The 13571-nt window shown below is 42.9% G+C and overlaps 1 protein-coding gene across 1 annotated transcript in view; it reads left to right on the forward strand.

The window, feature by feature from the left end:
- Positions 1-13571, forward strand: part of LOC311065370 (glutamate receptor 1-like) — a gene marked incomplete at its 3' end in the record, with an annotated part of 64287 nt that overhangs the window by 45980 nt on the left and 4736 nt on the right. Inside the window, exons 12-14 of the mRNA XM_084085686.1 lie at positions 9400-9598; positions 9715-9962; positions 13342-13456. Coding sequence (XP_083941812.1) covers positions 9400-9598; positions 9715-9962; positions 13342-13456 — 562 coding nt within the window. The remainder of the gene's footprint in view (positions 1-9399; positions 9599-9714; positions 9963-13341; positions 13457-13571) is intronic.

Genomic DNA, 13571 nt, shown 5'->3' on the forward strand with positions numbered 1-13571 from the left:
CCAAACTGTAATACTAACATGATATTAAAACAGATTTATTGGAATGTAAATATGGTAACTGTAGATAGATAGTCTCACATAAAAATAAATGTGTTTAGGGTAAGAAGAAGCGCTGTGGGTTTGTAACTGAGAGAACAGAATGTTCATTCAGCAGTCTGTCAGCATCTCCATTTAGTCACATACATAACACCAAGGAACACGTTGAAACAACCACTTTGTCCTGGATTAATCAGCACACATGTTTAATTTGTGTGTGTGTGTGTGTGTGTGTGTGTGTGTGTGTGTGTGTGTGTGTGTGTGTGTGTGTGTGTGTGTGTGTGTGTGTGTGTGTGTGTGTGTGTGTGTGTGTGTGTGTGTGTTTTGTTTGCTGTTCTCCTTCTAAATGTCAGCAGCATCACTCAGGTCCTCTCATAAGCCATTCTGCGTTCTCACATCGCTCCACCTGTCCTCATTTACTGTCCTTGTCCTTTTTGCCTCTCTCTCTCTCTCTCTCTCTCTCTCTCTCTCTCTCTCTCTCTCTCTCTCTCTCTCTCTCTCTCTCTCTCTCTCTCTCTCTCTCTCTCTCGTTCTCTATATCCCCCTCTCTGCCACCCCCCCTTTCTCTGAATGTATTTCTGGATGAATTGATCATGTGCCATTTCCCCTCTCATCTCATTGGGATTGTATATCCCTTCTCTCTGTCCTTCATTATTTGTGTCTTAACCTTCCACACCTCGTAGTGGGACATGGATAATACTCATGCACACATACACAGGCACATATCAATGCATGGAGAATGAAAGACCCAAAGTGGAAAAAAAATAACATGAGACATTATGTGAGCATTGACAAATACCATGGGTGGCTCACCTCAGGTTGCCATATTACAGCAGATACATTATTCATTATTGAATGATTCTGACCGTCAGGCTGAGAAATTGCTGTTGTGGTAGGTAGACTGTAAATGACACACTTGATTTATTTCAGCCCAGCAGCATGGAACTGAAGACACACATGCTCACACGCACACATGTTTGTATACTATACTTGTAAGGACATCAACATTTTAGGAAGGTGATTTTATAACTAAGTATAAGTATTACAAATTGTATAATCAGTCATAAATAAAATTATATTATTAATTATTTTCCTTTTTTTGGCATTTTTAACCCTACCCCTGAAGCCGAAAATAGCCAATTCTACAAGCTCACAACGTGTTGTGCTGCAACGCGTTGTGAGCTTGTAGATTGGCTATTTTCGGTGAGCGACACCCATGCGCCTAATCAAGTATAAGACAAAACTGTAACCGGTCCCTAACCGCTAAACCTATAGCCCCTAACCTCAACCTGAATATTTTCCTAATTGTAAACCTAAATCTAAAAATATTTTTTCAACGATAAAACATGAATTTTCCTTCGGCGGACAAGGACAATTGTCCTCACAGTTGTCCTCCATTTCTGAATTTCTACGCCATCAGTGTGTGAATGTGATACACATTGTAAAGCACTTTGGATAAAAGGTGTGATATAAATGCACCATTTAATGTGTGTGTGTGTGTGTGTGTGTGTGTGTGTGTGTGTGTGTGTGTGTGTGTGTGTGTGTGTGTGTGTGTGTGTGTGTGTGTGTGTGTGTGTGTGTGTGTGTGTGTGTGTGTACATACTGTAAAATGTATTACTGTTGCTTTCATTACATCATTCACTCTCACACATGCACTCCGTAGTGCATCTATGTTCCAGAAGTTTGATTTCGTTAATTTAAACCAGCTGAGCTCTTTACTTTTTATTGTCTTAATATAAAACTGTTTCCCAGAGGGACTTGTTATAACCTTGCCTGCTTCACACAAAACTAATTGGAATCTGCAGTTTCTCAAGGAAGTTTCCTCTGTGTGAGAGAGGTGTGATGATCTTGAGTAATACATGCTGTACCTGTTGTCAGAGTACTGAACCCGTTGTGCCCAGTGCGGTGTTACCACAGTACTAATAACGTGACATAATATACAATTAACGGGTTACTTATAAACGGGCACTGGCCTTCTCGGGAACGATTGAAGTCGGGAACACTAAGTTGGAAATGCATGCCCCACATGTTTATGCAATACCCGTTGTACTTGTTTCCAGAGAACCCATTGTACCCTTATTCAGAGTACCCAGGGCGGTACCCACTATCAAACGACTGATAGACTGGGCTAAATATGGAGATATTGGGATCTCTGATGTGGTCAAAAACTGCTGCCATTGTGTTGATGATGTACATGCAAATACGAAAGACAGAGTTCCATTGTACACTCTACCACTTCTATTGGTGCAGTGGCACAAACGTGACACCGATGGGTTGGGTTGGCCAATCAGGGAAGCTGATGCCTACACCCCTGCCCCCCCTAAACACAGAGATTTGCTGCGTCTTCCACAGACCATGTGGGCCGACAGATACAGTCATTCATGTTTTTTCGGTTGTGGACAACCGATCAGACCGAATTCCCCCTCTGCACTGCACACCTGGGTCATCTGTGACACGCACTCTAAGTTTGAATTTTTTTGGATGGTGCCTGACTTATGCCCGGAACAGACACACAGACAGACACAGGTTTTGTGAATTCATAGAGATGTACATATGCCCAGCAGAGCCCTTAGATGCTCTTACACTGTCACTTAACTGTTCCAAAGGCTACAAAAAGGCATGGAGAAGCAGCTTTTAGCTATTAGGGCTGACCTTTGGAACAGCCTGCTGGAGAATCTACAGGTTTCTCAATCCATGGACATTTTTTAAAGAAATCTTACAACACTGTTCTGGCATTGCTTTTACCTAATAGGTTTTAGAAGTGCGAAGGAGGGAGGGGTAAAAGAGAGAGAGGAAGAGGAGAAGGAGTGAGTTGACCAATCTCCTCCTTTCAGCTCGTCTGGAGTGTGCCATGGCAACCTGAAGTGACACAGATCTTTTCGTACGGCGCTGCAGCTCTCAGCTCGAGTTAAATGCTCTGTCGTTGGAGTTTAACCGCATGCTACTTACACACACTTACGCACGCGCACTCATGCATGTATGGCTTGCGTGCGCGCACACACACACACACACACACACACACACACACACACACACACACACACACACACACACACACACACACACACACACACACACACACACACACACACACACACACACACCCACACACACCCACACACACACACACACACACACACACACACACACACACACAGACCTCCCTCCACATACTGTATATGAGAGACTCGAAGTAGAGCCACTGCTGTTTTGTGTAGAAAGGAGTCAGTTGAGTAGGTACAGTATACGGGCATCCAGTAAGGATATGTCCTGTTCGCCTCCCCAAGGAGGTTTTCCAGACCGAGGTGCAGGTGGGGGTATTATATCCCGGTGCTGGCCCGGGAATGCCTCGGGGTCCTGAGCTGGCTAATGTGGCCAGGGAAAGGGAAGTCTGGGATTCTCTGCTGGAACGGCTGCCTTTGCGACCCTACTCTGGATAAGCAGATGAAGATGAAGACGTCTCCTCACAACGTTAACGATCATTAAAACTAGCTTAAATCTCAATGTGTCCCTCACTAGAGTGACTTGCAGTGTGTGTGTGTGTGTGTGTGTGTGTGTGTGTGCGTGTGCGTGTGCGTGTGCGTGGGCAGACAGCGAGTGCTCTCCTTCCACCCAGTGGATCAGTGAGGTATTGCCAGGGTTTTCTCTGGGTTACTTGAGGGCAGTACAGCCTCTCTCATCATTCACCCAGCGGCTTGTTAGAACCACAGATAGATACGCACCAACACTCTTTGCACACAGACAATAGAATAGAGTGCGTGCGTGCGACGTGTGTGCGTGCGTGCGTGCGAGCGAGCGAGTGAACGAGAGAGAGAGTAGCTGTTAGAGTAGCCACTACTCTGTTGACTGGCATTTTAAACACTATTTTGCACCATAGCGCTTTAGTGTAAATTTTAGACGCTCACTTGGCTGAGTGTAATTGCCAGCCTTTGGCATACTGTACTTACTGCAGGCTGGAAAACAATATTACCATAATATTCTCACTTTAGCTGAAATGCATGGTAATACTGACCTTTCATGAGAAAGAAAGAGCGAAAGAGAAAAATAGAGACAAGTCTCAAGCCTTGACAATCTATTGTTGTGTTGTTAAGAAAAAGGCACTCAGCTGCATGCATTGTGTTACTGTGTAGAGTGGTAGACTACTTTTTCTACCAACAAAACAAACAAAAAGAGGACAAATAAACGTCATGTGTAATATATAGAGAGAGGAGAAAGACTGAATGTAGATGAAGAGACATACTCCATAAATACAGCCTCAGACCACAGACTCCAGTCAGAAAGGGTTCAACAGAAGTCTCTGTTGGGATTCATGTTTACAGTTGAACTTTAATTTAAATTGAATTGAATAATAGTGGAGGGTCGCACAGTATAAGATCGAGGCAGTTATTTACCTTACATTTTCAACTGATCTGCTCATTTGGATTGTCTTTGTATTGTGTGGATGTGCCATGCGTCGCGCACCTACATACATGTGACCTACATGTTGCAGGCTACAGCACAGCTTTTGGGAATTCATTTATTTCCCTCTTTATTTCTGTTTCCACCGTTGATTTTCCCTCAGCATAGTTTGATATGGTGAGTTGTTGATGTTTTAGTTTAGGTGGGAGATCTGCAGGCTTTGTTTTTGTTTTTGTGTTTTTGTTACGTTGCAGGTCAGGTGGAGAGTACAGTGTGGTATGTGGTCAAAAAGTGCAGTGACTTGATTTGATATTTGGTGTGTATTTTTATTTTTGCTCAATTTATAACATACTCTATTATGGGTATCTGCATTGTGCAGGGCTGCAGGCAGCACATACCCATGCTATGAGTGTAGATTGGGACCCCCAATAAATTAAAATGGTTGAGTCCCTGGCATACGATTAACGCTTCTGAATTGTGTCTCATCAGAAGACGCTGTATCCATCCATTAAGAACACATCTCCCAAATCAGCTTAGCAGAAACCTCTTGTCCTGTCCCCGATTTGTCTTAGAATCACCCTATAATTAGACACAAATTTTCTCTCCCATTTAAACCTCTGTAATTCCTAATCCATTGTGATGTGGCCAGAACTGTCTCATTTTTTACACTTGCTAAAGCCATTAGTCGTGCTAATTAGCATATCGAATAAAGGAGGCCGACCAGGGGGATTCTAATGAGAGTTAAGTGCTACACCCCGAACCCGGTCCTCCAGGAGATGAGGGTCGAGGTGGTCTGACTCTGACACTGAGATGTACAATGTCTGGATGATGTACAGTAATGTATTAGAAGACCGAACTCCACACACACACACACACACACACACACACACACACACACACACACACACACACACACACACACACACACACACACACACACACACACACACGCTATACACAAACCTTCCTTCTGCTCCATACTAGTATGTACACACGATGCACAACTCCCATGAGGGTGCATGCCTGTACACACAGGCATGAGGCATGCTGATTCAACACATTTACACACACATACACCTCATTATACACAATCACGTTTATGATAGCACATTTACTGCTGCCGTTTCTATTGCTTTTAATTGTAATGCTCAGCAATAATTAATTGGCACAGTGAATAATAGATTAATCAGTGATTATTTACACGGCTATGATGTTATACGGTCTTTGTTGTAGTAATGCAACCTTGGTGAATGTCTCGTTAAGGTGTATGGTCTTCCTGCTATAATGTAGAGAAGAGAGGGCGTATAAACCATTCAATCCGGGAACGCATCACTGTCATTTTAGATTTCTTTGGCTTCTCTGTGCCGTGCTATGAGCTTGTAGATCTGCTATTAATATATGTGTGTGTGCAAATCTTTGAATATAAATATATTTGAACTCAAAAAATATTTTGAGATGGGGAGGGTCCGCCGACAAATACATATCATTTTGAGGGTCCTTGACATGAAATAACTTTGAGAACCACTGATATAGCAACATAATTGTTTTCCCAAAACTGTGATGGTGAATAGAGGATAGTGAACTAGGATGGTGAATAGAGGATAAGAGAGTCAGGGAGGGAGAGAGTGAAAGATTAGAGATTGTACCTCCAGCACCACAGGCCTGTAGCAGTTAAAGGAGTAGTTCACACAAAAAATGACTTATTTTCTATCAATTGCACACCCCATGAAGCCTTGAATCCATGGATTTATTTGTGTTTTTATCGCATTACTAAGCTAATAATTTGATTCCTGTCTCCTACCGGCTAATGTATCCGGTAGGAGACACAAAGTAGATTCTTTGTGTCTCCTACCGGAAATACACCCGGGCATCAAATTATTGGATTAGGAATCCGACAAAAAACAAAATAAATCCATGTATTCAAGGCTTCATGGGGTGTGTTAGAAAATAAATATTTTTTGGGGTGAACTCCTCCTTTAATGCTATGTTCATCAGTTTCTGTGATTACTGCCAAAGCTGCTCTCTCGCTCTAGCTCTCTGTCCCATCTCTATAACAGTGGTTCTCAAAGTGGCGTCCGGGGACCCCCGGGGTCCTTGGGGGGGTCCCCAGCTAAATGTGTTACCATGGCTATTTACAAATAGCAGATATACAAGCTCACAGTGTGTCACTTTGTGCTGCGCTGCGAGCTTGTACATCTGCTATTTTTTTATTTTTTTAATCGTTTTTGATTTTTTTAACATAACGCTTCTCTTCTGGAGGTCCATGGCACAACATTTTTTCAGATGGGGGTCCGCGGCCGAATATATATTGATTTGACTGGATTTGTCCTTGACGTGAAACGGTTTGAGAACTACTGAGAACATCTCTTTCATCTCACCTCAACCTTTCTCAATGTGAATACAGACTCCCATTCTCTACAGAGAAGCAGATTAAAGGCTCAGTTACATATCAGCACAACTGAATTCAACTGACAAATGTATACTTCATCACTTGACATTAATTAGATTGCTAATCAGTAGCTATTCAGGCTGAAGGACCTGATAATCATTCATTTACTCACTTGCTGAAGTTTTGCAGGAGCTCTAGATGTGATGTGAGGTCTTTGAATAAAGATGGCACTTTGTTTTTAGTCCCTCAGCCACAACATAACCTTTGACCATTGCATAAGAACACTGATCTCTGAAAAGCCATCCTCCCGTCCTCCTATCCTGCACCTGGCTTTAATTTCACACCACCTACTTTCAAAGCCAAGCTCTGCATCCACTCTCTGTTTGGTCTCCATTGACACTGGTCTCTCCGTTTTCCTGGGCGCTTTCATCATCCGCCTTCATCTCAAAGCCATTTTAAATTACACCCACCATCACCGATCTCTCTCCTACTTCGTACATAATCTCATGTTCCATTTATCTTTTTCTTTTTTTTTATAGCTGTGTTTATTAAGCACCATGTTTGCATTACAGAAGGCGTACATCATAGACAGAGAGAAAAATAAGAAACAGAAAAAAAGAACAAAAAAACCTTGCACATGATATTTAGAAATATTTTTTTTTTTCTTTTTTTTCATAAGAAATCCTTTTTTTTTTATTCGTTTAGTGCTTTTTTTCTCCCCCTTTTTTGTGTTGTTCCATTTATCTTGACAGCAAAAACTACAAACTACTCAGAATTGCATCCTGCATTCAGAAAATACGCTTCTTCCATGGTGTGTGACGCAATGAGTTTTCTGCTCTAAGCCATCCAGGCTTTCTTCGGAGAGACTTGGAGAGGAAGAGGAGAGGGAAAGATTATTCCAGGGGGAGATTGCTTGCAAATCAAACATTTGTTTTTGAAAGTGCTTGAGCAATAGTATCTAGGTGTTCTCTCCTCACCATTGATCTACTGCAATTAATCTTTTGTTCCAGAGAACATACGTACATACTGCACATACAACATTAAACTGAATAATAAATAATATCTATTTATGTGTTAATATTAGATATTATTACCTTTACCTTTTTGCCTTAATGTCTGACTGTACCACGTCCTGTTTACATTTCTGACTAATAAATAGGGGTGTGCCGATATATCGCCCCGCGATATGTTGCGATACGTTTTCGTGACGATATGTATCGTTTTGGGGGGAAAAATATAGTTTTGAAAAAAAAATATCGTTTTTTTTTTCACAATCATTATAATCAGGCATGCAAACAGCCCCGAGGTGAAAAGGGTGACAACATGTTGTTTTTTTTTGGGTCAGGTGTCACACTATTGCCCTATTTGGATTCAAAACGGCTATTGTAGCTGAAAAGCTACAAGTTTGCATGTCTGAATAATGCAAAAACAGACTTATTTGTTTGCATTTCCTTTTTTTCTCCCCCATATATTTTCATAATAAAAAAAAGTGCGCATCGTATCGAAATCGTATCGAAGTTGTGAGCCAAATATCGTATCGTATCGTTTGGTGAAATTAGTGTATCGGCACACCCCTAAAGTATTCAATCAAATACCACCTTTCATAAACAAGTTACAAAGTGCTTCACAGTAAAAACAGATCGAAGTAAATACAATCCAAAGTTATGATGAACAAGATTGAATAATATAAACGCTACAACAATGATATAAATTAAGAAAAAGACAGAAGTGAGTTTTAACAACACTGAGTTTGCCTGCCTGAGATTCCCAGGCAGGTAGTTAGCCAGCTGGGGGGGTACTGCATGGCAAAATCCTGGGTCACCATTAGTGACAAGCCTAGACTTTGCAACCATTAGTAGACCCCTGTTGGAGGATCTCAGCAGCGTTTGGCAGGGTTGAGGCGCTGTCCAAGGACCAAGGCGGTCCTTGTGGCGCTGGTTATCTTGTCTTAGCACATTGGACTAAGCCCACCAAGCATGTGATGGAATGTAGGTCACTGGTAGTGTAGTGGTGGAAGGCATTTATTTATTTGTTTTGAGAATGTCTTTAATGTTACAAACTGCTTTATTTTTCCAAGGCTGGAGTTATTTATCCATGTTGTTAATATCCATGCTTTTAAATCACATCTACAATGTACAGCAACTATTGCATGGAAGTGTAAATAGCCAATGCACAGGGATTTAAATGGTTAATGTGTGTCCTTTTGTTTACGACAGCCTGAATAAAGATGGAGATCTTATTTTTAGTGATACCAGTGCCATTAGCGATCAGGCTGATTCATTATTGATCCTTGATATTTTTTTTGCTGTGGAAAAATACCTATCTACACAGGTTTTCAACTGTTTTGTCTGCCTAATAACATTTTAACATGTTAAAATAAATGACAATGCTCAAATGACAAATGACATACCGTAATTGTTTTACATTGAGCAACCGAAAAAATGTCTGCATTGATGAAAGGAATAAGCTCAAGGGCATAACATGTTGATTCTCTGAATAATTATTCAGATTTTCAAATGAGAATATGCGGTTCTCGATTCAGATCCCTAAACCTGAACTTGTCTCTCTACCTGTAGGTCTCTCTCTGGGCGTATCGTCGGTGGCGTGTGGTGGTTCTTCACCCTCATCATCATCTCATCCTACACGGCCAACCTGGCTGCCTTCCTGACAGTGGAGAGGATGGTGTCTCCCATAGAGAGCGCTGAGGACCTGGCCAAGCAGACAGACATAGCATATGGAACGCTGGACGCTGGATCCACTAAAGAATTCTTCAGGGTGAGGACCTGATGGAGATCAGCTGGTGAAAAGAGATATGCACAAATACAAAAAGCACATAGAAAGCACTGTCTGTCTCTCACTCACTCTCACCCTGTCCCTCCACATCCTTCCAGCTCTCCAAGATAGCTGTTTACGAGAAGATGTGGTCCTATATGAAATCCGCGGACCCGTCCGTGTTTGTGAAGACCACTGACGAGGGAATGATGAGGGTTAGGAGGTCCAAGGGGAAGTACGCGTACCTGCTGGAGTCCACCATGAACGAGTACATCGAGCAGCGGAAGCCCTGCGACACCATGAAGGTGGGAGGGAATCTGGACTCTAAGGGTTATGGCATCGCCACCCCCAAGGGCTCTGCCCTCAGGTAATCATCTGTCAGTGCAGCCTGTGGATGGATAAAAGCCTTTTGTGTGAAGTGCTTTTATCAGCCCGTTGCATGATGATCACCATCACATTTTTCATGCGTTGATTGGTCCATCTGGATCAACAAACATTCATTTCACTTGACCATGCATTCATCTCGCACTGTTTAGCGACACCTGGCACATTTTGCTTTACTCACATATAATTTGTCAGATTTACTATATATCCTTGCATGACGCAATTCTCACAAAACCTTTTTCTTTTAACCTCAGATTTGTCCATAAATTAATTTTGCATAATGCCTTAACCCCAAATTGACTTTTGCACGTCTGTAGAGCATCTTGGGCTTACATCCATGTGTCTATGTATTGCAGCCAGTCTGAACCTCTGCCAGTGTCCTGTATGTCTGTCAGAGGTTCAGGCTTGTTGTGTATGAGCGCTAGCATAAGGGGCCGTGTACACAAAGAACGCCTTTTGAGTTGGCAGTGCCAGTCTTCCATGTATTTCTATGGTAAAGATGCGCTTCACCCCTCCCGACTTTTTTTGGTGCAGCGCCCTGGGCGTTTCAAGCTGGAAACAGTTCAACTTTTGGAAAGCAGCGCCGGTCATTTGATCCTCCTGATTGTATGTGACAACCTGATAATTTACAACCTGACGTTGAATCATTACTACAACCAGGAGAAGTCCATGTTCACATTGTTTCAGCTAAGCTAACGCAGATGACAGGTCGTTTGAGCAGTGAGCACCTCAATGGTGGATGGGTTCAAACTGTGCGGGCATTGCGCTGTGTGTGAGTGCTATGGACATGGTATCCAAAGCGCTCCTCAGCTCAAAAGGCGTTCTCTGAGTGTAGACATGGCCCCTAATGTACTACGAGTCGATGGCTGCCTCCTTCAGCGATGATCTGCTCTGAATTTTCTGAAGGAGGCTCTCACACGCACACAGCTTCATTTAAGTGGGTTCAGACGTGTCACGTATGGCAGCATAACACATAAGACACACATGCTTGAACACACACACACACACACACACACACAAATTGAATTCTCTTTCTCATTCATTATGAATAAAAAACATGTTTTCTCTGGCACACCAACGCCGCACTTAGAGCAAGACCACAGCTGAGGAGGTCACATCTTTTCCACTTACGCCAGCGTTCATGTCCTGAACCTGACATCCACAGACTTGCTGTGATTTCTGCCTCATGTGATATGATAATCGACCACACAGTATGAGAATACTAACCCACACTGAAATTCAAAAGTAACGGCTATAATCCTGCATAATATTCACACTTTAACCAACCATTTATAATTCTCTTCCCATCACAGACAGAGTGGGGGGGGGGAGTGGGGGGGGGGGGGGGGGGGGGCATCGGAAGCGTTTTAATCTGTTTCTGATGCGCCTCATTCATTTTAATGAAAGCCGCCTTGTGAGGAGACCTCACATGGCCTCACATTCAAATGCACTTAGGATTCACCAAAGGATACATATTTGGTGGATGGACAGAGGTTGAAAAGGACACCTAAAGCTTCACTCTGGGGCCCGATTTACATTTCACCACAAACTAGATTCCATACAGACAGCAAGTCTACACTGCATTAGTGATGAGACAAGTGGTGAAATTAATCTTCTCTCCTGCAGTAAGTCTTGGTGGGTTGGGACCTACAGTGTAGCTGTGGACAAGTGCTGAAGATGGCCTCTTATTATCTGTCTGTTATGGTGTTAATTACTAGCAGAGCAGTGTGTGGTATTCACCCGCTGCCACCTGGGCATTCACAGACAGATACTGTCAGGGAAGTTGGAGTTTAATGGACATTCTTAAAAGGCATTGTATTAAAAGGAGCCAAAATTTGGGGCTTTTGTATTTTCTTCATTGTCAGAGGGACAGATTAACTAGTTCTGTCATCCACTCAGGCGGGAGTGGATGTCCTGTGAATACAAAAGGCCAGGTTCAATCATACCTGCTGTGCCAAGCGGCATTTTAAAGATCACATAACGCCAGTCTAGATTGGATTTCACCATTGATATTTCAACGCTGGTCTAGCTGAACCAGGGAGGGTGAAAAAGGATCCATGCTCAGTTGATATTCAATTCACAGCCTGTATTAACAATGTATTTGAAACACAGATTCTGTCATAACTGCTGTTTGTATCATGAGTACTATACAGTAATCCCATCTGTACCATGCCTCCATGAACACCCCCCACCCGCCATCCACTAGCCTCCAACCAACTGACCAACTATCATTTAACCAGCAGGTCTCTGGACCATTCATGGCCACGCTCACACACACACACACACACACACACACACACACACACACACACACACACACACACACACACACACACACACACACACACACACACACACACACACACACACACACACACACACACACACACACACACACACACACACACACACACCATGATTTCTTTCTTTCTTCTTGAATGTGAGAAAGAATTCCAAGGTTTTACCAGCTGTGTTTCCTAAAATGTGTTTTCTACAGCTGTGATGTAAATAAAGGCTGTCTGCATCCCCTATGGAGGGAAGTAGAATAATATTATCCTCCAACCCCTTATAAAATTAGAACAAAATGAAAAAAGGAGCATGTCTTTTTGGCAAATTTAGTAAAATTCCAAACCAAGGCAAACACGTAGTGCACTATATGTATTATTCTTCCACATAGCCGGCCAGCTCTAAGAAATAAATACATTCACAATCTAGAGACCTAGAAATAGAAGGAGAGACAGACAGACAACCGTAAAGGAGATGCATTGGATGTGTTGGTTCAGATAGTTGTGCATTTCCTTTCAGCTGTCCAGCGCATTTGTTGAGGCTACCAACGGAACACACTCAACAGTTAGCACACAAGTGAACCTGACAGCGTAAATACTGAAGCCCCTGACACCTGTCTCAGGAGCTTTTATGGATTAATTCCTGATAGGTTTGTGTAAATAAACAACACAAACCCCTGGGCAGTGTTACGGTGTGACTACTGAAGAGGCCAGTTGCCGTAGTGACACAAATGCTAGTGACAACTGAAAGGAGATTACCATCCACACAGACTGACTTCTGTATCTAAAGCATCTTCATGTGTCTGGTGACTGCTCTGCCTCCCTCTGAGAGCCCTCTGCTTGGTAAAACCTGACTCCAATATGGCCACCCAGCATTCCAATCCATTACAGATATACAACTAACAAATATCAGACATGTACTGTTTACATCCAGAGCCCACGTCCCTGCTCCATGTCCGTAGCCATATAAGCAGTTGTCATGATCACCACCTCCGTAAAACCAATCTCACTATACATGTGTCCGACCGAGAGTGTTCTTTTCCCCCTAATGGCTATCGTTTTATTATCATTTTCAAGAAACCCTGTTAACCTGGCAGTGTTAAAACTGAACGAGCAGGGACTCTTGGACAAATTGAAAAACAAGTGGTGGTACGACAAGGGAGAGTGCGGCAGCGGGGGAGGGGATTCCAAGGTCAGAGCCAGTTTGACTAACCCAGCGGGTAACACCCACCACCACCCGCCACAGTGGGGAGGGTAACCGGCAGCCCACACTGCACCACCTTTGTGCCAACCCACCTCCACTGTAC

This window comes from Gymnoscopelus microlampas (assembly GCF_963454915.1).
Source record: "Gymnoscopelus microlampas genome assembly, chromosome: 18".
NCBI classification, from domain to species: Eukaryota; Metazoa; Chordata; class Actinopteri; order Myctophiformes; family Myctophidae; genus Gymnoscopelus; species Gymnoscopelus microlampas.